Source organism: Epargyreus clarus, unplaced genomic scaffold (genome assembly GCF_041222505.1).
Source record: "Epargyreus clarus isolate Ecla_fem2 unplaced genomic scaffold, WU_Ecla_fem_2.2 ptg000014l, whole genome shotgun sequence".
Classification (NCBI taxonomy): domain Eukaryota; kingdom Metazoa; phylum Arthropoda; class Insecta; order Lepidoptera; family Hesperiidae; genus Epargyreus; species Epargyreus clarus.
This window is the reverse complement of record NW_027332222.1, coordinates 10,818,300-10,844,282: the sequence shown is the minus strand read 5'-3', so window position 1 is coordinate 10,844,282 and position 25,983 is coordinate 10,818,300. Positions and strand designations below refer to the sequence as shown.

General features: G+C 34.1%; 2 protein-coding genes across 11 annotated transcripts in view; one reads left to right on the top strand and one right to left on the bottom strand.

Annotated features, from left to right (window-relative positions):
• The first annotated feature begins 356 nt into the window (after positions 1 to 356).
• LOC140747568 (uncharacterized) lies at positions 357 to 5,165 on the top strand. Its single transcript, XM_073080110.1, has one exon. The coding sequence runs from the start codon at positions 561 to 563 to the stop codon at positions 1,998 to 2,000; it is 1,440 nt and encodes a 479-aa protein (XP_072936211.1). The 5' UTR covers positions 357 to 560; the 3' UTR covers positions 2,001 to 5,165.
• Positions 5,166 to 5,626: 461 nt separating this feature from the next.
• The window catches only part of sick (sickie), a 306,579-nt gene continuing 286,222 nt past the window's right edge, over positions 5,627 to 25,983 (bottom strand). For all 10 annotated transcript variants that reach the window (XM_073080100.1, XM_073080099.1, XM_073080102.1 and 7 more), the window contains 15 exons: positions 22,011 to 22,094; positions 19,512 to 19,637; positions 15,701 to 15,865; positions 15,133 to 15,373; positions 14,793 to 14,932; positions 14,052 to 14,207; positions 13,110 to 13,419; positions 12,345 to 12,999; positions 11,754 to 11,903; positions 10,468 to 10,664; positions 10,020 to 10,128; positions 9,472 to 9,664; positions 7,387 to 7,545; positions 6,822 to 6,905; positions 5,627 to 6,702 (listed from right to left, as the gene is read on the bottom strand). In XM_073080100.1, coding sequence (XP_072936201.1) covers positions 6,580 to 6,702; positions 6,822 to 6,905; positions 7,387 to 7,545; positions 9,472 to 9,664; positions 10,020 to 10,128; positions 10,468 to 10,664; positions 11,754 to 11,903; positions 12,345 to 12,999; positions 13,110 to 13,419; positions 14,052 to 14,207; positions 14,793 to 14,932; positions 15,133 to 15,373; positions 15,701 to 15,865; positions 19,512 to 19,637; positions 22,011 to 22,094 — 2,892 coding nt within the window. In that variant the 3' untranslated portion in view covers positions 5,627 to 6,579. The remainder of the gene's footprint in view (positions 6,703 to 6,821; positions 6,906 to 7,386; positions 7,546 to 9,471; positions 9,665 to 10,019; positions 10,129 to 10,467; positions 10,665 to 11,753; positions 11,904 to 12,344; positions 13,000 to 13,109; positions 13,420 to 14,051; positions 14,208 to 14,792; positions 14,933 to 15,132; positions 15,374 to 15,700; positions 15,866 to 19,511; positions 19,638 to 22,010; positions 22,095 to 25,983) is intronic.

Below are 25,983 nucleotides of genomic sequence, written 5' to 3'. Positions count from 1 at the left end.
CTTATTTTTTGAGTTTAAATTATCTCCCAAGCGTATTTCAGTTGTATGTATTAATTACGTCATTTCCGTCTTACGAAATTAAATTATCATTTAATTAAATAAATATATTCACTCTTCCATATTCAAATGTATATTAATTTTAATAAAATATAGCTCAAAAACATTATGTATATACTTTACTTATCAACTGTAGTGAGTATCCGAGTTTCATTATTTATCTGTGAACTATTTAAAACAGATTATATTATTACTTTTTGTATAAATCAAGTAAACTTTTATTCGAAAAAATACTGGTTTTTAAAGTTAATTAGATGGAAATTTTATATTTATAGATCTCTTTATTTCAATGTATTACAGTTTAATAAAACCTTAAAAAACACAAGTTGCCTACGTTGACAAGACACGACAACAAGCACGAACTGTCAGAAATTCAGAATCTGTCATCGTCTAACGCAGTTTGTGTGTCAATAAACCAGCGTGTTTTAATAATATTTACTATTGTTTTCCAATTTTTGAAGTACAAGCAGTGCTTCTAACTTACCTAAATCAATAAGCTTGATATGGCTCAAGCAGAAGATACTGAACTAAGGGATTTAGTGATAGAAGCACTAGAGAAGAACGGATCGCTGGCAAAAATTCGCGCGTTATTGCGTGCGAATATTTTTTTGGCTTTCGAGGACGAGTGTCAAAATATAAAGCAGAATGTTAGTTTGGACAACGTGTTAAATATTCCAGAAGGTGTGCTATCGCTTTGTATCATTCATGAATTTTTGGAATTTTGCAATTTGAAAAACACATTGTTTGTTTACATGTCGGAATCCCGACAAGGTAAGGATTACCGCTATGAGGGGAAAAACGTCATCGCTGATAAACTAAACTTATCTAAGTTGGACAAAGAGCCAATTCTTCTCACTCTATTAAGAAATACTGTAAAACAGTACCAAAAGAACTATTTATCGCAGGACGATACTTGTAAGTCGAAAAGTGAGAAACATTCGGCAAGTAACTATAGGGATGAGCAAAATTGTACTTACATAGTTCACGAGGACAGCACAGCCACCAGCCAGTCACAATCCGACAATTCTTCGGATGAAAAAAACAAATTGCATTTGAGATTGCCATTAGACAACTCTGATACAGATACTTCCAGTGATTCCGCCAGGGATAAAACAAGTTCAGAGTATATTGCCAATGAACACATTCTTGAAGCACATGATAAGCACAATTTAAACAAACATGAGAAAGTTGAAGTAAAAGATAGTCAGAGTAACAATAATAAAGAAGTAAAGGATTTGGATAACAATATAGTTGAACAGAAAGTTAATAACAGCAGTAGTGATTCCACATCTTATTTGGAGTTAAAACCATTTAATCCTCTGGATAAGTTGATGCTTAACACATCAGGATTGCCAATAATTGGTGAAAGCAATGAAAGTAGTATTGCCCAATATAATGTGCAACCTACATCAATTGTTGAAGTTTCGTCTCCCGTATCAATAAGCAGTGCTTCATCGGGATCTCTAAAGAATGATGCTCAAAGTGAAAGAAACAGTAATGTCAGTATTAAAAACACAGCACAATCACCTAAGCCAGAAGGTGAGTCAGCAGACTACAGTTACGACTTCATGCCATCATCAACATCTTCTCAAAAAAATAAATCATTTAAACAACCACAACAATATGTTGAAGAAGATCCAACAAACAAATCGAGTAAGAATTCATCAATCGAAAGTCCAAACCAGAATTCTAACAGTTCACAAAGTTCCATCTCTATATCAGACGTTGCAGACTTAATAAACGATAATCTCAGTTATAAAAGAATTTCAAGAAGTCATAGCAGGTCGGATAGCAGTAAGTCTCGTTCGTTAAGAAAACATAAATTTAATGATGTAAGTTTTAGCCTTGTCCACTCAAAGCATACTAGTGATGATTTAGGTGACTTCTCTGACTCACCCATACCATCCTTATCTAACCTTAGTCTAGATATTCATAGTGATTAGATGGGAAATGTACGGAAAATTAATTGGAGAAAAGTTACATACTTGAATGTTATGTTTTGTTTTCAGAAATAGTTAAAGTTTACTGACGCGTCATACTTGATCAGCCTAATAATTTATACTATGGCATATATGTATAGCTCAGTTTGAGAGCCCCTGGTCAACTTTGGTACCTAATCTATGGTATATATTCAGGTCAAATTTACTTTTCAGTATGTAATTAATACTGGAATTAATTTATTTGACCATTTATACCTGGGCTATCTGGCATTCCAGAAATCTTGATGAGAATATTGGTTCAATATATTTTTGTGAATAATGTGTATCATATTATAACAGAATTTTAGTATGAAAATTATCAATCTGATGTCAAATGCATTTAGGATATAATTAATTTAATTACTTAGTTCAGTGGTTTGGTTTGTAACTATTAGTATGTTGCAGACCTATAATAAGTAAGCTCCTTGGGAACAACTGTTATGAGATACATAAATCAAAATTGAGAGAATCATTGACAGTTGCTCCTATCGTCCAAATAAATTTTGACATCACAAATATAGGAGTAGAACAAAGCCGGATTTGACAAATATGCGAAATTCACATATTATCATATTTGGATAACATATTGTCTAAATATTATTACTGGATTACAAAAAAAATTCTATGTATTTTAGTTTTCAAATTAATCAGTTGGTATAATGACGGATTTGAAATGTGCTCATAGTAAATGACGTTTATGAATAAATTTGAAGGTGGTAGAATCCTTTCGACTCCGGCGGCACCACCGCCACACCTATTTCTACCTAATAACAGCAGTGTTAGACGCTGCTGTGTTCCGTTTTGAAGGGTGTCGTAAGGGAGACATACTTTTCCAAGGCGTTCCAGCTTAGTCCTCAGGGGTAGCGGCGCATCTGTGGCCGACCTCTGGTAGGAATATCTAATCCTATCTGTGGTTGATTACAAATGTCCATGAGCGGCAGTAGCCACTTACCATCAAGTGGACTGCATGCTCGTCTGCTACCCCCATATTATAAAAAAGAAAAATTGAAATGGCTGCACTGTAAAGTTAGGTATTTGTTAAATCTGACTTTGTTCTATGACTATGACAATATATTCAACCATATTTAAAATTGACTTCAAATTTCAAAATCTATTTACCCATACTTATGATAATGTTAAGTTGCTTTTTAATATATTCAAGTTAGAATAAAGATAATCTAAAATAAGTAAATTCGGAATTTTTGCATAAAAGCAATACCTGCATACTGGCCTTTTTAACTAAATACATTTTTATGTATTAACTGGAAGTTCCTTTATGTGTGTATGGGGAATTTATCATTGTTCATAAATTACCTACTTATCTCTATAGTTCCTACATTCTATGGCTCTTATGAAACTTATACTGTCAATTTGCAAATATTTTACACAAATCTACATTATCTTACAATTTTAGCGAAACTAAAAAAATAATGTGGAATACTATGATATTTTAGGAAGATGTTTATATTTAAATGAATGGTAGAATGAAATCAAAATAAAATTAAATTACTGTAAAAAAAATTGCTAATTGATAGTATAGGGGTATACTATAACATTTGCATTTTATTTGTGCTCAAAATATTTGCATTCAAGTTAATGTTAATATTTTCTATATTACAACTATGCCTCTAATAGTAAAATTTAAATTCTAATTGAATAATGTGATACTGATCATTTTAAAATGTGCAACCAGGCATGTATTAGTAGGTATGATACGATTTACATAGAGTATTTTAACATATGAAATTAGCATAATTGATTGGTTAAAATAATTGTATAAAGTTGTTATAAATTTAATGTAAGTTGCTTTCCTTAAATGTATAGTATTAGGAACTTTGTAAGAGTTATCTTGCTCAACAAATTGCATTTAGTTGTACTGTGAGGAATGATTTATTGTAGTGTAGTTAGAATATACTTAATGTACATAAATTAATTGTAGTGTGATGAAAAGTATGTGACGTGAAACAATTAATCTGATGGATACATTCTCAAATGTTGTTGTTTTGGCATATGTGATTGAAGTTATGACAGAGTTGATCTTGGCAGGAGTATGTTTTTAAATCAAAATGTATCTTCCCAAATCAATATCTGTGAGCTTCTGTAGCATTTTATGAGCTGGTTCATTCGCTTATTTTAAATTATAATGCTACCATACTGGCCATACCTATTTACTTTTTTAAACATGTAGTCAGTTTCTTGGTAAATGCAAGTGTTTAATTAACCACATAAATCTGGTTTTGTAGGTCTATCTGCGTTAAAACGGAATAGTATAATCTTGCAGTAAATGTACCTTTATATAATGCAATAAGGTTTTAAGAAAGTTTAAAGGAGCAATTTTAATATTTGAAGATTGCAACCCTCAGATGGATAAAATAAGGGATATATATTTAGAAGTTTACATTTTAAATCCGTATTTAAAGTTGTTAATAAATACTATTTTATAAAAAATTGAGTGCAAACTTCAGTCTTGATTATACAGAGTTTGACTACAACCTATTACTACAAAATAAATAAATTGTATTATTTCCATAACTTTGTATTCGGCACTACTATTTCAAAATCAGGAGGTTGCTGTATTATGAATTGAACAGTGTAAAATACTGGTATGACTGCACAATTCGAAGTTATCTATTTCCTATAATTCCACTTTGTTGTTTTTAGAGATGAAATCAGTTATATATTTTGTCAGTTTTTTTGTCAAGTTTTCTCTGCGCCTATAACTAAGTCAGAAGATAATGTGTCATTATCGTGACGTTGGTAAATTTATGAAGGATTTAAGTGTGCCCCACTACTTATAATTAGTAATTAGTGATCCCCACTTCATTGAATCAATAGGAAATCAAATTATTATTTAACAGCAGTGATTTGTTTCTCAATACTTTGAAATATAAATAGTTGTGCCAGATATTGTTTCTAATGGTTGTGCCTTATTTATCAGCTGCAAGACAGTTCATCAATGGTTCCTTTTCAATTCAGTCAGTGATGTTTCTAGTCCTATGTGAAATACAACTCGGTCCGTCCAAATTGCTCCATTGTCTTGTCTATTTCTGGTGTAAGTATTATAAAACTGGCTTAAGTAATAGTGTACTAGGGTACATAACTTTTAATAAAATGTTTGCTTATATTAAATTGTTTTATTGTATATGTTCCATACACAAAGATAAATAAGGGTTCGGTACTTAAATCTTACTTAGATTTATTTAAGGTCCTGAAGTGATGGTTGGCATAATAAATAATATAAAATCTAGTAATGAGCCAATGTTTATAATATAGTAAAGAAGTAGAATACGCATAGTTAAATCCAGTAGTATTGAAAGGTAAGTGGTGGCTCTTGCATTTCGTTTTCAGTGGAAGCGTGTAGAAGCCGCCTAACTTACATATATGAGGAGACCACCTTAATTCTATTGTGACAACACATCTGTGATTGACTTCAGGTAAAGCCCCTGTTCCGTATGGAACTGATCATAACTGTCCATTAACGGCATTGACCACTTACCGTCAGGGGGGAGGGGGACATACTCTTTTCAATCTTATAAAAAACAAAGCAAACGTTTACACTGGTAGGAATTGATGGGATAAAGAAACATGAGTTTATATGTAATCATTGTTTATTTTCACAATTTTTCGTAAAGCATAGATTGTAGATATCACGATTCAGTTATGCACACAAATCAATCCATACCGAACGCTGTAATGTAAGATATAGTTACAAATTTCTATACAAAAGTAACGCTATACTGTTTATGGCATAATAGCAGTTAGTGTAATCACATAGAAAAAAATTATATTAAACATTTTTATTTACACCTTAATATTTTTATTAGGTACATGAGTTTTAGTATGAAAATGGTATAAAAATTACACTTTCATAATAATATAATTACATACAACGTCACAGTAATACAAACGCGATCGTATCCTACGTTTTGAAAAAATATAACAATAGTAAAAGCGACAATGCTTCGTATAAACAGTAACAGTTCCGCACTGTTCGAGTTTATTTCATACTATAATAATGTATATGTACCTAAATGGAAAAAATATCGCTCCAGGCACTGTTGTGGAATACTTCGTAAATTATAAGCTATCGCATTAAAATGTTTTAACATCCACGTTAAAAATTTCATATAAAAAGTATTGCAACGAAATTATCGAAAGGTCTGCTACTCTTGCTTATTATATTTGCTGAAAGCCACAAATATGCAGAGCAAAACCTTTCCTTGTGGGCCATATCAATAGTAAGAAGCACCTAATATAAACAAAAAGTAGTTTTTAACTAATCGAAATAAATCTTAGATAAATATAAATAATGTACATATGGCAAATATTTGGCTTTGTATATAGTTAACAGACAGACAGAAGCGTAAATACATACTTACATAGTGTTTTAAATTTCGAACTCTTTATCTTTTTTATCTGTCTCATAGGTATGTTACATCGTTTTATTAAGGACACTAGCAAAGTAAATATGGAACATAGTTCAGGGACAACATTTTCTTAGAGATTAACATAAGATGTAAGATAATAAATATCGAAGTATAATTTAAAGCTCATTGCCCATAGAGCTGTCGTGCGTGAGATTCGAGTCCATGCTGGCGTTGTCGGAGTCCTGGCTTTGGTTTCCACTGTAGTTAGCCGCCTCTTGTAGCCGCATCAGCATGTTCAACTATAAACAAATAAAATATAGTATTCATTGTTAACAATACTAGTAGCTTTCACGAGCTTAATTAGTTGCATCAATATTAAAAAACACGTTGTTAAAAAGGGATATATTGAAATTCTTACCAATGGGTCTTGATTCTGGGTGGTGTTAGCATCTTGATTAGCGTCTTCAATACCGATATCTTCTACCGTTATTGCGCGTAGTGTCTGTAAAAATATAAATATGTTTAAAAGAGATTGTAAATTGAATCGCGTCCTGAGAATCCACTAACTGATCGCTGAACATTTTACTAACAAATGTCATCTCAGGAATCAATACAACAGAAGCGCCTGTACATATACAAGCATATAAACATATAAATAATACAATTCCTTTAGAACCCTTTGTAGTTCGTCTACGGCGACACCACCGCCACACCTATTTCTGCCTCATAACAGCAGTGTTAAACGCTGCTGTGTTCTGGTTCGAAGGGTGTGGTAAGGCAGACTTAGTTTTCCGAGGCGTTCCAGCTTAGTCCTCAAGGGTAGCGGCGCATCTGTGACCGACCTCAGGTTCTAATCTATCTAATCTGCATCTATCTAATCCTATCTGGGGTTGGTTACAGATGTCCATGGGTAGTGGCCATTTACCATCAGGTGGGCTGTATGCTCATCTGCTACTCCAATATTATAAAAAAAAACCCCTTACATGCGAGTGGTTGGGTTCTCGCCACGGGTACGTAGACTTGACGTGCTGCAGCGGGTCCTGCGCGGCGTGCCGGCGGCGGCCGTACAGCGCCACGCCCTCGCGCACCGCCTCCGACGCGTACGGCACGATGCTGTAGTTCCACACGTCCGCGAACCACGCCTGGGATGATAATGGTCTTGTTATTTACATTGATTAGATACTTATTATTAGATACTTCGCCTTGAAATTGTATGAAGACAAACGGCTGATTTGTCAGTAATTTTTTCGAATTCTTGACAAATAAAAAACATTTTTAAAGAAAATTTACGATAACGAATATTGCGTAACTTACATAATAAATAAATAAGTATTTCAAATATTTTAAGGGCATTTTAGCGCGGAGACGTGGGAAAACTTTTTTACGCAACTATTTCAATTCTGAAAACTGGGTACATTTTCTTGTTAGGAGTGTGTAATCTTTACTAATCTATGTATGTCATGCAATTTATGAATTAATATAATAAATTAAATTAATAAAGAAAATTTTTAAAGAATATTGTACATATTTAATTAAAAATTTGACAAAATTTGAAAAAATCATGTTTATATTTATAATATTTATATTAATGTCCATATTTCTTCCTATTTATTTATTTCTTTATTTATTAAGGACCTCTCTGTAGAGTAAAGGCCTCCTCCATTATGCTCCACTCAGTTCTGGGATGATAATGTTATTGTTATTTATAAGGTTTTTTTTTTATTTTAAGACAGGAACTGTTAGAACAATACTATTATAAGAAATGCGGGGACATCGTTGTTGTAATGAGGATTTTAATTTCAATACAATAACTAGCTATTAGAACAATACTAAACAATACTTCTAAAAAAATCACATAAATAGATGTGTTAAAGAAAAATATAAAAGTGAAATTAAAAAAAAACAAATGTAATACGGAAACAACAGAATCTAAAATCATTTTGCCAATAAATATCAATTATTCTCTCGCGAGGTTCAGTCTATATTTTATCATTAAAATTATAATTTATTAGTGCAATGATTCCAATTAATTTTATTTGAAATCAGTCACAGAAGTGTATTGTAATGCGTGTACAATGATAAACATGCCCATTTTTACTTAAGTTATATTTTGTTAAGTGAATATAAATTACTTAAAATATTATGGTAACGGCAGCTATGACTAACTTTTAAATTACTCGATGACAGTTACTGTTGATTCTGTTAACTATACTAAAAACTCTTTCATACAAAGAATTAAATAAACATAATCCATAAGTAACACAAATAAATGGCAACACTTAGATTTAATACAGATAAAACAAATGCCTATCTACACCATAAATCTTAAATTAATAAACACATTAAATTCCGTTCCGTTAACAAATCTGAAGTTAACAGGCACAATGTAATTACATTAATAATGAACAATTGTCGCACATTGTCATTCAAGGCTAAGTGAACCAACAATTTCTAATTGTAACCTAAACTACTGACAGTGAGATCACGTTACCTATTTATAAATAGACCCTCGTTTAACGAATAGTGTCATTCTACCCACGTTCAACGTTCTTGTAACTAAGGAAACCTCTGGGTACCACCTAAATGACATAATAGATTTCACTTTGGATTCTTACAAAATAACGTCATGTATTGATTTACTATTTTAAGAATATATTTATTTTTTGTGTGCTTATGAATATAAATCACCGTAATGGTGCGTGTTTTATCAAAGACCAAACTTTTTAGGATACAATCGTCAACAAAAACAGCACACAGTACTCCGATCCCTTTTGGTGTTCATTACTGATTTCCATAGGACGATCTTTTTAGGGACTGTTTTTTATGAGTGATACCTTAGTTTAAAATTTACCAATTTATATTGGAACAACGTAATGGAGTATATTCGAACTCAAAGCCTTCCTTAATTTTATTGTATGTTTTAGATAAGTGTCGCAGACAGTCAACAGATCTCTACGAGCTACAGTAATCGCTTACCATAACTACATGCTCGTCTCCTACTTCAGTTCCCAAAATACAGTCACCTTTAATTTCAAAACCTTTTCAATTACCCTCCCATCTCTATTTACCTGACTAGCTTCCAAGTCCATGGGGCAGGCGAGGAAGAGCCGCGGGCCAACAGTGACGTCACTGGAGGAGTGTGCCTCGAGGAAGGCGTTGAGCGCCGCCCACACGCCGGGCAGCCACTCCAGCACCGCCGCCAGCGCCGCCTCGCGCCGCCCCAGCCGCAACTCCAGCGAGAACAGCTTGCGGCGGAGGTAGCTGAAATGAAACGATTCGTTAGAAACACGTACAAACAAATAACGGACAACGAAGTAAAGAAAAAAAAGAAAATGATAGAGGGAAGAGATAAAGAAAAAAGACAAAAAGAGAAAATAGAAACAAAACACACAAAGCAAAGCATTTCAAGATGCATTACGGATGTTCATCTAGATTTTTTTTGTTCTGTGGATGTTTATAAATAAATCAACAACAACATCTGTCTCTTCTTAAGTACCTCTATTTAAAACTTACTCCCTGACTCCCACTATTTTTATAAAATAATGTTTAATGGAGTTACTCAAGACATATCTTCATCTTTACAGCCAATATACAATTTGAAGTATAGAAAACATACCGTGCCAAGAATCCTTTTACGGGTTCCATATGATTAGCGGTTAACAGCCACCTGAAGTTGTGATGGAGCTGCAGATTCGTTGTGTTGCACGTCGCTTGCGACATTGTACCTGTTAAAGAGATTATAATAGTTAATTGATAATTTAATATTATAAATAATAAACTAATATCCCATCGCCGAATCTTGCTGCAAGTTATCAAATACAAATACGAAAATCAGCAAATGTTTTCCTCTAATTCTCTGTGTATTGTCTACAGTGTCAGATTTTAAAAAAGAATTTTCAACGATTATACCATAAAAATACTCTAATGATAGGATACGCAATCGTATCCCACAGTGCTGCAGCTTATTGATGAAGAGTTTGGAAGCCAGTGTAATATCTTCCCCTTCCCTCACATTGTCTACGGGTAGGTTTAAGAAGACATTTAACTTATTCTATACCACTCACCAATAATAACGGGCATGTTCCTGTTATCCGGCGGCAGCAGGCCAGCGAAGGCGTCTCCTAAGGCCGAAGCGTGCTGTAGGTTATCCAGCACGAGTACGGAGGGCAACGCAGCCTCCTCGCCCGCGGCGGCCGCGCTGCACTGCTCCGCCGTGTTCGCGAGGTACGCACGGAGCTCGTTACACGACTTGCGGTCCACACTGTACATTGTATACGCGTTTTAGAGATTATACATTGTATAAGTGTTTTAGTGTTATCGTAGGTAATTAGAATACTGAAAGCTGTAGTTATAATATTGTGACAAACTCAAGTCGTCGTTACTAAAGGTGGTAAAATCGTACATGAATGGTAATAGAGGTACAAAAGATTATAGAATTGTAGTTATAAAATGAATGTTTTATGATATGACTCCATTAGACGATCCACGTAGCGGCCAAAATACCGGTCTCACGCGCAAAGGGTCCGGGATTCGACCTGACCACGGCTAGACGGCCGGCTCTAAATGATGAATTTAGATTTCTGTTTCTGGGTCTAGGTGTTTGTGTATTTGTCTATGTGTGTGTGCGAGTGTAACAAAGAATTTCAAATTGATAAGGTTGAATAGCTGTTACAAAGATGGTACAACACTAAACTTCATGATTCTGCAAAGGATTTTCCTCGCAACCTAGTTCCTCGTTCCTCGTCAGTTTTAAAATATTTATGTGTTATGGTTTAAGAGATTGTACACAGACACAAAATTGGCATCGGCGGTTGCAACGTTGTAGTGACAATTAGGTTACCCACATGTTCTTTTGCCACTTCAAAGTGAAGGTCAGTGCGCCTTACACTTATGATAACATCATAAAATTAATGCGAAACACTTATGATAACAATAACACCATATTTATGACAAACTGAAACTATAGATAGCTTTCTTTGACATAGATCAGTTGCATGTGAGGCAAATAAATATCTAAAAAACAATAGTAATATCTATTTTTTGATAAAATGCTACTTTATTGTAAACAATTTATTAAGTTAAACGACCATTCTCATAGTGTCTGATTACAGTAAACGGATTGTTTGAGAATGATTTCGGTCTGACTGTTTTATTTAACTCAAAATTGATGTCCTTATTCGGTACATAATCTTCAAGTAGCCTTATTGTCCTTATGGGACTATAATTAATTAATCAATCATCCAACGTGTAGGTACCTACCAAAGATTGCACTTTGTCAATTTCAAGGCAGAAAGTCTTAATTTCCCAGATCTAACAAACTCTTAACAAAATACCAAGAACTAATACTAACTTGAATGTAGCCACAGCCTCAGCGGGATTCCCTCGTCTTTGCGTCCTCTGTACATAGAACTCCGCGAGTTTCGCCGCGAGGTACGACTTGCCGGTGCCGCTCGGCCCGCACAGTATCACCCGCCGATGCTCCGTTAGCAACGATACATATCTAAAAGGAATGCTCGAGATAATTAACTGTTAAATGGCACACGTTTTACATACTAGCGAGATTGGAGTCTAAAACTGATTCCTGGTTAAACGTTCTACTGACTGGATTTATTTTTAATGCAATAAAAGAATTATTAGCATTCGCAAAATGCGTAGCAAGTTACCAAGTGACTCTTAACGTTGTGGAAATAAATATTATTATTAGAAGCTGGCTGCAACCCTTTTTATGTGCAGCTGGGCACTTGTTATTGTTCAGTGCTATTTCTAAAATTATGATAAGTAGAGAAGTTTTTTTGACAATCTAATCAGGTAACTTGGCATTTTACGATGTTGATCTAACATTTGTGATCTTGTTAAGTGACTTATTAATTTTGACTTTTTGGAAATCTGAATCTGGTGATCGAGTTTTAGGCAAAAATACATATGTTAATGAAAAACTTACCTATAAACTATATTTTTTGGTATGAGGCTGTCGAACGCCAAACTTCCGACTCCTTGCAGGCAGATGTACAACGTGTTGACCGTACCCACAATATACCCACAGGGCAGTAACTCCGGGAACCCTATCTCCGGACCCCTGGTCGCTTCGCCCAAGTGATACGACGTTATCGAGTCCGTATTCAAACCCAGATTAGTTCCCGGGTCTATCCTCGACAGGTAATCCTTGAACGTTTTTCTAACTATATAATCTAAATTCTGCCAAGTGGTCTTGCCAGATATATACGTGTACGCTATTGTGAACTCGTTACAATTTATTGTCGAATCACTATTGTAGACGTTTTTGTATGAATTACTATGTGTAGATTTATTGCTTTTAAGGCTATTCGTGTTAGACTTATTGATTGATTGGGGGTAGTCTTGCGTCTCGATTTCTGGGCTGTGGGTTTGGGACATTCTTGGTGAGTCGAAGCTCGGTTGTTTATCGAAATGGTTGTTATAACCGCTAGCTGATTGTTTCGCGTAAAATCTGCACTCGGATTCCGTGAGCGTGTCTTGGACTTCTTCGAAATATCTTTGGAATGTTTCTGGTTGTCCCAAGTACACCGCTATGGCGATTTTCTTTCCGTCAGTCGTGTCCCCTTGGCTATCGGCTACTCCTAAAACAACGAATACATTTTAAAAATATCAGTTTATTTATCGGTATCGGCTATTAACGGTATCGGCATCAGTAAAGTATCGGTATTGATAAAAAAGTCGTAAAGCTCACCGATATCGGAGTAACTTTCCCCTATCGCGAGTTCCCGTGTTTTCGGCGGTGGCAACACTGTATTGATATCGTAATCGCCGCTTATTCGCTCCCCGGCCGTTAGTCCGTTCGTAAACATATCGCTCGTACCATTTAAACCTGCTAACAACGCTTCGCTGTTCTCGTTTAGTTCGCAGGCGGCCTTATTTCCATAGATAGGTTCCACCAAGTTTGATTTTGGCGAGCCTTTCTTCGTGAAATCCATGGTCGGTGTTGACGTTATGCAGTTGAAGTCCAAATCGAGTGGTTGTGAATGGATATCCATTGCAGCCTGAAACAACATTTAACAGTAAACTCATTGCCCATTTTCGAATGTTTGGATGGTGTTAAAATATAATTGCGGTTCCAAGTACGGAAGCAAGTCTTTATTAGATAATGCTCAAGTTTCTGTGTTCTGGTCTGATACTTTACAACGGTAGATTTAACTATATGCATGAGACGTTTTGACTCGGTCATTAAGGATAGGAACGCATCTGTGACTAATTTCACTTACGACTAGCATAATATACAGAATTGATTATTAGTTAGAGTTGTTCGGTTGTAGTAACATTTTTTCTTATTTATTATGTAAAGGCAATAGAAGATATATAGCTCATTTGAATTTAAGTGATCACTGATTTCCAAGATATAAGGAAGTTTGTAGCTTTTGACTTTTGTAACACTCGTCGTCAACCCCTTACTGTTGAGCACGGATCTCCTATCAGATTGAGAGGTATTTAGGGCCTAATCCATCGCAATAGCTAAGTGCGAATTAGTGGACTTTACACACTTTTAAGAACTCTTTTGAATGAAATAAGAACGGCATTTGGAACGTCATATTAGTTTATTTGATTATTATACATATGAGCTGATTTTGGTGATATGCTGTAATAAATAAGACTTTTAAGTAACTTTTAATAATACCTGATGCATAGTGGCCTGGTCTGCCAAGCTAAACCGTCTCGGATCTTCAACAGCGGAACCTCCCGTGCCCAGCGAACTTTGACTCCCAGCCAACGATCGTGACGTCACTAGCCTCTGAAGTCGCTCATTATTCTGTTTCAAATTCAGCATCTCGTTCTAAAAAAATATTAAAAGTTTAAACACGTCTAAAATTTCACCCTAGAAAAGTCTAATCAGGGAAAAATATACTTTTCTCGAAAAATTCGTAGCGTTTCACGCGATAAAAGGTAATAAAGAAATTAGCCAATTAACATTTAAAAGTCCATATTTTTGTACAACGTGAGCTCGTTAAAAATGCAAAGCGGACCGGAGCTAAAATGTTTTTCGTCGTCATTACATTCCATCACACCTCGTGGGAAATTCTTCATCAAAATATTCATTTTTAAAATCATAAATTCATAGCGCATTTTAATGAAAGCATATAACTATATGACTAAATAGAAGCGATACCAATCAACGTAACAAAATCAGACTGGTTCTAGTGACATCATTTGTCAGCATCAATTTGAATTTACCTGACGTATTATTATAGTCACGAGGTGGAAAAAATAATTTTATTGGAATTATTTTAGTGTACCAACTGAACGAAAAATGAACTGTGTGAAAGTGATACAACCTATACAATTTATATAAAAATCATAAATTAAGTGATAAATATGGTTTTGAATTGATTATTATTTCGTTGTAAAAATATATCCTTACCCTCATTTTTATGACCGTATCCTTCAAACTCTCCAACTGATGTGCTGAACTGAGCGCTTCCAATCTTATATCCGTTAACACCAAGTCTTTCTCCCGTAACTGTCTCTTCAGTTCGTCGACTAAAACCGACTCGTCTTTATCTGCAAAACAACCAGGTGTCAGTACCGATTGACTCGTTTGAATCATTTACTTTTCTCAATATGGAACTCGTAAATTACCATGCACTCGCATATTCATAAAGAGACCTGAAGTACTTTCTCTAGCGACCTAATTTCTAGTCTTTGTTTGGTAAACAAACGCATCGTTTAAGAAAACGAGTGAAGCGGTAGATTTGCCTTACCTTTGGTTTCTTCAGTCTTTGCCGCGGGGCAAGTTGTCTTGTCTTTCGTCGTTTCCGCGAGGGCTTCGTGCGAATGTTCCAGACTGTTCTCGTTGCTTCCCTCCCGTATCGTGTGCGGGTCGTCGTAGTGATGCGAGCCCGAGGAGCTGTCTTGCGATGACAGTTGCCCGAGGGACGAATGCTTTGCCGTCTTAGATATCTTTGCGTTCCGCGAGAATGCCTTTGTGAAGGACGAGCGCAGCTAAAATGGAATAGGTATTTTTAAAATGTTATATGAATCAGTCAATGAAAGGAAAATATTATTGTAGGTGCATAAATTACAATCACCGAAAGGGTATAAAATCACAATTATTATACAATTAGAGCACAATTGTACAAGTCTCTTAAAATATTTCTACCACATTACACTAAAACCTAGCTAATTGTTCGTTATCTAAATATAAGATTATTTACGTTCGTCTTAACATAATATTCAAAAACATACTAAAGGAGCGTTAAAAATTTAGTCGTACATAATTTCAAGTGAAATAAATCTTCCGCCTGTATAAGATTAAAATATATCACTCACCCATCCCTTCTTCTTGTGTTTCTTGTCATGAGGCACCGAGGAGCCGCTGCTGAGACTGTTAATACTGGATACACTGTCGGTTGACAGGTGCCTCGTGATCGCTCCATTCCCGGTTTGAGCGAGTCGTTGTGGGGACCCTTGTTGCGTTTGGAGATTGCTCGGTTCCTGGACGAAAGATGTTCAAAAATTAAATATTTTTGTGGATTATACATACTTTAGGTTTTTAACAAAATATGAAGACAACATAATCGAAATATGAGTTTCCAGATAGTAGATATTATAGGATGAGATAGTTAAGTAATAATAAGTTCAATTTTCAAACCAATAATTTCAATTGACTTTCTTTTCAAATGATGCTTGGCGCAGCTAAAATCATGCTTGAATCATGAAAAATAGAATCTAAACGTGTTAGAATTAGAAATCGTTTATCATTCAGATTTCTACAGTGCAAATCGAACCTAGGACTCTGAGCTGTAAACCGGTATAACGACTTGGTATATCATACCAAGCTGATCGTCAATGACAGTGAAATATAGCACAAATACTAAATATGTAGGCACTTCAGTAATATATTGTGAAGTTTCAAAGATAGATTCAAACACTCCTACAAATGAAGGAAGATGTCTAGATAGCCATCAGCTTCGGTATCTTGAAAGTGGAACGAGACCAAATCTATCGACTGCCAATTTGATGAAAATGCTACCTGCATACAACTCCGGATAATTTGTCGCGCTCCAACTGAATACAGTAGGGACGGCCTTTCACAGGAGATGGTATGGTGAGTGCATTCATTGAGCCAACCTTGGCGAATATACGAATACGTTGAAATGTAGAAACGTGATGTCTACAAATTGGGTACAAATTAGAAACTGCGCCTGATTTTGAATTTACGGTCAAACTTCAATGATGGGAACTTATTTTACGTAGAGCGCAAGTGTTAAAGAGCTAAAGTTAAGAAGAAATGTTATGTTATGTAGAAATTAAGTATACCTATTTGGATTTGCCAAAAATAATAATATTATAAAAACTTCCGTATTTAACTTAAGTATCATTACCAACTGAATAAGTTACATTGATAAGAACAGGATGTATCTAATGTAACAGCAGTTTTATATATTTAATTATGTATGCGAACGTTTGATGAATATATAATTATTGCATATAATTACAGCTGGCGAAAGGTTACACGCTAGAATTCCGCTCATTTTAATTTTGGTGAAAATAGCATTAAGTAATAAACGAGAGAATTATTAACAATGTTTCATTTTTAAAGGAAGATCCTTAATGCTTGCGATAGGATTTTAATGGTAAAAATCGTCACGTAAGAAAGTGTAATGCCATATGATTTTCACTCCCTCTATCCCTTTTTATTATAACACACATACACTGTTTAGTAACAAGATGCAAGCATCGTGCTCGGTCGGTTCCATAATCTCATACTGAACTCGTGGTTTTTTTTAACTTATTTGTTTGATTCTTACGAAGGTTATACTGTCATTGTTATGGCCATTTTTCAATTTTGGTATCTCCTGCCGGGCTCGGTGACCATGCTCAGGTTTCAACATATGCAATATGTTGAAAGAACTTCAATAGTGTGAGTTAGAAGTGCCATCTCTTTACAAGTTGCGGAAAGTCGCCACACAATAAAGATTAAAAAACTTTATTCTTGTAGAAGGTCGCCGGTCGTACATGTACCCAGATTTATTATTAGCTTTATCTAAGAAAAACACCACACTCAACCTAATTTTCCAAGGCTAGATACAAAAGCCTATATAATTCGTCCTCTTAACTAAACTATGTACATTGTACGGTCTCATTTAGCCACGCATCGTGAATGTCTAACGATGGCTTGCATAATGATTGATGGCCGACCCACTTATCACCATTAATATAATCACTAGACATTATAATATTAAACAGTGCTCCAAATTACCAGCAAGTGTGAGCAGGTAACGATGTTTGATGAGAAAACAATTAGCGTTTAGTGTTTGCTTTGCGTTTCTGTGTATTGTTGTCCTAAATAGATAAGGTTCTCGTCATAAATAGTATTCATACAGTTACTGTATGTGGGAAATTTCGACTACTGAAATAGTTTTTGTCTATGTCTAGATTTGCAGTCAAATTCTAATGAATTTCAAAGTAAATATGACGGTATGTGTTACTTTGTTAGGCTATAGTTTTTAGACATACATAAAAATAGGGAAGATTGTCGGTAAATCGATCCGGTTCGCATATATACTTATCGTGTTTTAATTCTTTCACGAAACGGAATCTTCTTATCTATTAAATTAATACGTCGATTAATTCAAAGGCCAAGATGTCTAAATGAAAAAATCTTTAAATATCCTCAGAATAAAAGTGTACGCTGCCAAAATGCTTGTCAAGTTTGTAATAAAAACTTTAACGACACACTGTCCACTTTATCATAAGTACCAGACATTAATCTAACGTGTGTCACTTGAAACTTCACAGAAATAACGTTATCTTTGAATATAAACAAAACGGATTTTTGCCCAAACTCGAGAAAATGTAAAACATTTTTACGTTTCAGCCTTGAACTAGACCTTTTACATAAACATTTTGGTTACATTCTCAATATATTGAATATGTAAATGTTATTAACCGACTGCGTAAAAACCTGCTCTTTGGGCAAAAAATAGCAGAATTTTCTTTGCACAGCGATTTTTAACACAATATTATGTAAGAATAAAGTTTCCAAGTAGATAATACACGTTGTGTACAAGACGTTTTAGCAAGAATCTATTCGAAAAAAAAAGTTCTACAATATACTTTTTATGTCGTCTTTCTTATATTTTGGAGTGACTTTAGTAGTCATAAGTCATAAGTCGCAGGCGAGGCAGATTTCTCAAAAATAAATTAAATTCTGTTCTGGATATTATTATGTTTTTAAATATTTTGTGCATGTCTACGAGTTTATTTTCCGAGGTATGTGATTCCCTCACTATTGATTTCTTTCCACTGTCGTCAGAGTCGTCTAGTGGAACGCATCCTCGTTTATTATCTATGACAAACAAACACTAAGCAATGAAGACAAACAAAAACGATCTACTTTTAAGAATGAAAGAAAAAGTGATAATGTTTAGGTATTTGATATTGAATGGTTATTGACCGTCTGGCTTTGCATTGTAATGCACAAACAGGATGTAAATGCATCGAATGGTACAATCTACGACGTCTTACAACGTTTCTACCGTCAAAACATGTCTCACTGATATCAATTTTGCAAGTTGAACAATACATACTTAACCAGGTATAAAAATAGCATCCAAAACAGTATGATTCACTTTCTCATGTTAAAGTCCTAATAGATAAAAGTATGGAATAATTTAGGTTTGTCATATTGTTATAATGAGTGTTGAGTTGTAGAGCCACTGTGTTATGCTCTGAAATGTATTTTAAGGCACCCTCACTACAAATGAATTTTAACACGGTTTAGACATTTTAAAGTATTTCGTAGGTCACACCACATTCATGATCAACTTCGGGCACATGTAATGTTGAATGCCGGGTAACATTGCCTGCCTTGGTCCCTACCAGTACCAAAGTGATGGACCCCAGCTGATGTTAGCGGGCTGTGTGCTTACCTAAGTATGGTAACCAATTTCTTAGTCCTATCCGAAATTAAAGTTATTATTTTATTTATGACTAAAGATTAATAACTGGAAAAAATATTTATATATATCTGCTCAGTACTCACAGTTATTATACAGCAGAAATTAATGTGACAGTGTTATGTTTGGTGCCCATGCAGAAAGAGGTTCGCAACCGTTCTGCTTATGAGTATGCTTACCTGGACTGTCATATTGACGTCAGCTCTGATTCCCATGGACTGCATATGCGCAGTGGTAAGGCCCGCCTGGATCGATTGCTTCCGAAGCAGCTCGATGGTCTGGCGAAGCTCAGTTAGTTCTGAGTCCTGTTTGAAGTAAAAAGAGAACATTTAGAATTATTCGACAAAAATATTTTGTAGATAACAAATAGAAACAAAAATAAAATTAATATCACATTCTAATATTATTTTCCACTAGTATCCTTGGGGACATAATGGTGCATGTATTTTTACAATAAGCAATTCTCATAAAAATAAGTGACACTACTAGATATCTTAAGCTATTTGTTTAATTTAAAAGTTCGAACTTAATCGGTGCAGTTGTTACGAATCTTAACCTTTCGAATTATCATTGAAATTGAATTTTAATCGTTTCTTAATGATATGTCCTTAAAATGTTACTAAATATTCGCACTAAGTTGTAAACCGATTGGCATGACGAAATAACGTCACATAGGTAAATACCTACGAACGAAGTTTACTAACAAATGTTAACGTTACAAGTTTAATTAAATATTACGTCAAGAAGCCGCATCTGTACACTAAAAAACATAGAGGATTCGATGTTTGTTAATTTACAACATTCGATGAACTTTCAGAGAAAGTTATGGCCGGTTATGCCTCATTTCAAACGGTTGAATTGATAGATTACCTAACCTTTTCCAATGACACATCCGTTTTATCTTTCCTTTTAAAAGCTGCCATACAAGTCATAGTTGTGTACAATTTGTTCCTAATCAAATCAGTTTAGCTACTCTCCGTGCTCAAGTAACTTTGTGGACGTATCTTTCCGGTACAAAAAGATAAGAAACTTATTAAAAGTTGATGCGCTTGTTGCAACTTGAAATAGATAAAATAAAAATGACAGCTAACAAGTATAAAGTTAATTAGTAGATTTTCTCACCGATTAAGCCTCGTTAAATCAAAGCCATTCGTTGCCGGGATGTATTTAGAAATGTATCAGATGAATGTTATCTGGAAATCTATTTCAGGTTTAGCCTAGACCAAATTATAGCGAAAGGCTGCATCTCCGTGTAGAAAGTGTATAACAACATAATGACATTATGACTGACATAATGACTTGTGATGTAACAGAATATGCTCGTATCATTGAGATTACCATGAGAATCAAAGTAGTTTGGCAGCAAATATTTAAGTTGCAAAATAAAACTAATACTGATTGATTGGCAGAGCAAAACTTGAAATCGTGGGTGTAGAGAAATTTCGCAGAACTTCCTTATGTAACGGAGATTATTCTGAAAGGATTATATTCCTCACCAACGGGTACTAAAGCTTGTGTTGAAAGTAACGGTTACATTACTTATAAAGCAAATGTACTACAAGGATCATTAATAATAGGAATCAAAGAAACATTTTATTAATTTGAAATTAATGTATGGCATTTATGATGAATCTAAAATGACAGTAAAATCTTTATTAATACTTAATACTATTAATAAATATAGAATAAAGATACTTAACGGTTTTAAAATGTTGGATAAACTTTTCTAAAATAACCTAAGTTCTACTTATATTTAGCAGGCTAATATGTAATCAATTTCAATCAATTTTTCGAAATTTAACAGTTAATCTTAAAAAAAATCATATTTAGAAATTTATGCAGGATAAAATGGGTTAACATTGAAGCTAACGGGCCTTAGAAGTACCAATTCTACACGCGTCTACTCTCCAAATGATAAAGCCACTTAGATACATTTAGCACAAACAAAACTAGTTTTCTAATGCATGGATAGAGACATCAGCAATTCATTCCGCCTGCCATATTTATTAGTTTTTGTACTACTCATTACATACGCCATTAGTTACTCTGTAGTTCATTACTTCAACCGACTTCTGGTGTCAATCATTCTAGAGGAGAAAAGAGTTTAAACTATTCTCTTTATATTTTTGACAATACAATCAATATTATTTGTATTGCTTGAGTGCTCTAAAATGTATGATATTAAAATGATATGTATTAAGTAGATACGAACATGCATTAATTTTAAATTGTCTGATATTTTTTTGGGTTACAATAATAATTAATATTTAACAGATAAAAGTAAGAAGGTGCTATAAATAAAGAGAAATGCAAAAAAATGTACCGACTTTGTAATTAATGAATAATTTTATCGTTTACATTTTTAACATAAAAAGTGATACTAAAAACCTGATAACCGCGTTTTTAGAAATCAAATTAACAAATCCATTTCAAACTTCGAAGCTTTGAGCCATACAGTTTTCATTTGAGAGATGTCAATACTAAGATTCTTACGAAGTCTTAAATTTTGAAAAATATATCATACATAATTTACTTCCAAAATTTTTAACCCTCATAAGATTAATAACATCTACTTCCAAAACATATGACACATCATTATATTGCCATTAAAATACTGATATATTTTATTCGTACGTGAAACCCATAAAAGACACGAACCCAGATCAAGTTGAACCAACCTTTCTCTCTGCGGTCGCGGTCAGCTGTTGGAGCCGCTGTGTCATATTCGACAAGCTCTGCTCGAAAGCAGACACCACGTGTGCCTGAAACAAATAAAAAAAATATTACACACTTGCTCGTATTAATTAATCACGGGTGCGTCGGTGACCCATTTTCTGTAACACAGCTCGGCATCTTCTCAGGAAGGAAATGTTCGAATAACGGATAAGGAATGAGTTGGGAGTGTGACACATCTGCAAGACCATATGGAAAAGTTCTCCGGGTGAATTATGAGACAAATACTATTCTTTACTATGTTTCCCTTGCCACTAATTAATTATTTCAATAAACGTGTAATTTTCAAAGTTCGAATCTGACTTTTAGCGGAGAAGGTCAATTTTTACTATTTACTACGCTATCAAACATGATCATAGAGGAATCATAGAGCATATAGCGACGCTCTATGGTTAGGTCTGGTCTTATACCTAAGTAATGAATCTAGGTTAAGGGTACTCCAGATGAAAAATACCCTCAATAAAAATAATAATAGTGTGGGTCAATACTAATAGAAAGCGTTATAGCCTTGTATTTCCGTATATGTTTTTGTATTATATTATGTATAGCTTTCGTAGCATAAGTTCTAAGCTGGTATTTAAAGCTACGTATTACGTTACTAATACGGCACCGCGCGCGCCTAAAATATATTACAGAAACATTATGAACACACTTGTTCATAATAATTAGTCACGGTTTATGGTTACCTAATGATTTACTTCACTCCACCGTATAAAGCTTTCGAAACGTATATTCTAATACTACCGCGATCATATTTCAAAACAAAAGTGTAAGGTTATTATTTAAATTTAACATGTCGTTATTGTTAACGCTTTGTCTCTGTTCCAATTTTTCTAAATAAAAATAAATAGTAATGATTTTTTAATATTTATCTTGTCGTCTTTTAAAACTTGAATAGTCTGTTTTTCTTACGTTATAAATAGTCATTCACGTCACTAAACGAAAAAATATTAGCGTAAAGAATTCGGGTTTATATCATCAACAAGTGTCGGGAAACCACTGATGGTTTGTTTATAAATATTGCAGAAGCCACTCACAAAAACCGCATAAACAACGGAATCCGAATAATAATGGTATGCAAACAAATTGCCGCCACACAATTTGCAAAACCACTGCCACCACATGTCATGTAAATTGCTAAAGATATTATGATAGTACATATAATGATTCGAGTCCAATTGATGTTGACTTTACAGTGATATTGTAATTATAATACTTTATTACGATGCTAAAATAACATGTTCTAGCTTTTTAGGTGGTAAAATTATTCTCCAGTAGAAAATAGTTTCATCCAGTTACTTACAATGATTGAACATAGTCATCATCATCATCATCAACAACCCGTTACAGTCCCACTGCTGGGCACGGGTCTCCTCTCATAATGAGAAGGATTAGGCCATAGTCCACCGCGCTGGCCAAGTGCGTATTGGTAGACTTCACATACCTTCGAGATTTTTTTTTATTAATCCCTCGGGTATGCAGGTTTTCTCACGATGTTTTCCTTCACCGTTTAGCAAGTGATAATTAATTTCTAATACGCACATAACTTTGAGAAATCAGAGGTGCGTGCCTGGGATTTGAACCTCGGACCCCTCGATCGAGGGACCGCGTTTCTTAACCACTAGGCTATCACTGCCAGTGATTGAACATAGTACCAGTTTCTAAGTATTTATTTATTTTAATATTTAGTAATTATTTTTTCGTTTTATTTAAACTATCGTAATACTATCGAAATATTTAAATCACTACGATCATCAATATTTTTCTCTATTAGGCACAGGTCTTCCTCAAGTGAAATGTTTGGGCCATAATGAACCACCTACATTAGAAAAAAAACCTTTCACATCTACTGGATTAATTTTCTAAAAATACTTTCTTTAACTACCGAGTAAAAACTAATTTACCGACGGGTCATATGGAAGCAAACCGAAACAGCGTAGTTTTATTGTCAAACGTAAAAAATGTTTCCGCTCCCGACGTCCCATACTCAATGAAAGAAATTACTTTTAAGATTTATTTTTACTCTTACATTAATGTGCTGTTAATACTATATCTATATATAGAAACAAAGCGTGGGAAAATGTTTAATTTGCTGCGTTTGTCATATATTTTTATTTCGATCCACAATAATGAAGTTTAATAACTTAATGGTGCCCGTTTTCGTATAAACTCATTTAATTAAGTCATTATGGAGCTCTCCGCTAGATTTGGTTGCATAAATTTAAGCCTAACGCCCACGATATTCACAGTTTTTGTTAATTACTTTTTAGATTTTAAAATTGAAATTGATGTTATAAATATAATGTAGAAAAAATTGCATAGGTGATTAAATTATGAAATATAATATATTAAGGTTGCTGTTTAAGTAATTCCTACTGATTTTAATGTTTCTTTATGCATTTGTTACGCAGTAAACACACTTATAGTTGAAAAGCAATTAAAATGTTTCTGTAATTAATTTTATATAATTTTAAATATTCCTTATGCATAGTCATATACATTTTGCATTATACGAATATCATACTACTAATACCACTAATAACACACACGAACCAAAATACACCTTCATAGTATTATACGCAATTTACTAAAATTAATGGCTTTAATTGTTTTACAAATTGCCTATATTTAGAAAACCTGTATAAATTTGTTCAGCATGTCCATTTAAGAGAGTTTGTTTTGAATAATGAGTGGGCGGGTTTGTACTACCAATAGTAGTTTAGTAGACACGTTCATCTGGTAGACAAATAGTATAGGACTGTTGGGAGGCGAACAAATTGATAAATATGCACTTCTGATTCTGTAAGCTGCTAACCTCGAGTACTTAAGTGCGTTTAAAGAAAACCGAGGTGAGGTTTTAATTTTAATGAAAATGCATAAGATTTATTAGAAGCCATTAATACAGCCCTTAATTTAATTGACTTAACTGTAAGTACTTTTTTATTTCACTCATTTCGATAATATGTCGCTGAGGTGTCACATTAGTAGTTCAATTTTTATAGAACATGCTGGTAAAGAAACAGGTTACCTGACGCTGTTTATTGCCGCCAATGTTAATTAAAAACACTAAATACATAAGGAAGTTCAGCAGTTTGCACTTTCTTAGAAGTAAACACAATAGTTGGTAGAAACGAACAGTTGAGATCTTGCGTCTACTGAATTGGTGTGAAACTTTGTCACTTACTTTACCATTTACCTGACGTCCTTTACCTTCAAGGTATATACCTATAGTATACCCATCTACATAAAGATTAATCTCTGTAATATAACTTCAGAAAGAACGTGTTTATGACCTTTTTAATCTCACATTTCAATTCAAATATATTCAAAATTGATTCATATAGAACACTTTTTAAACGTCAACAAACTTCAACGTATCATCTGCTAAAATCTCCCAGATAAATGTAATTTATTGTTACTAGACCAACGTAAATAATAAGTACATCATATTCGTTATAACGTCAGATTAATATATGCCTGAATTATTTTGAACATATAATTTGTCGAATAAACATTTTGTTTATGGGTACGTATTTGCCACATCGCATCCCGCTGTCTGAGTAAACTTAGAGGACAGAAATAGACAAGGTCTGTGTCATAGACATGTGCCCTAGTGTCGTGTACAAGGCGAGAAAAGAACCTACTTAAGGGAGTACCTATATGGTGATAGTATGCCTGATTTTTTATTTTTGTTAATATGTATTTATCTATACATATCAATAAAATTGGAATGTCTGTTTTTAATTTGAAATAACCGCTTATTACTACATGCATATCAATATACACCGGTAGATACACAAAAATAACATTTTTTACAATTTTTGTGTGTCTGTCTGTCTGTTTGTTCCGGCTAATCTCTGAAATGGCTGGACCGATTTTGACGGGACTTTTATTGGCAGGTAGCTGATGTAATAAGGA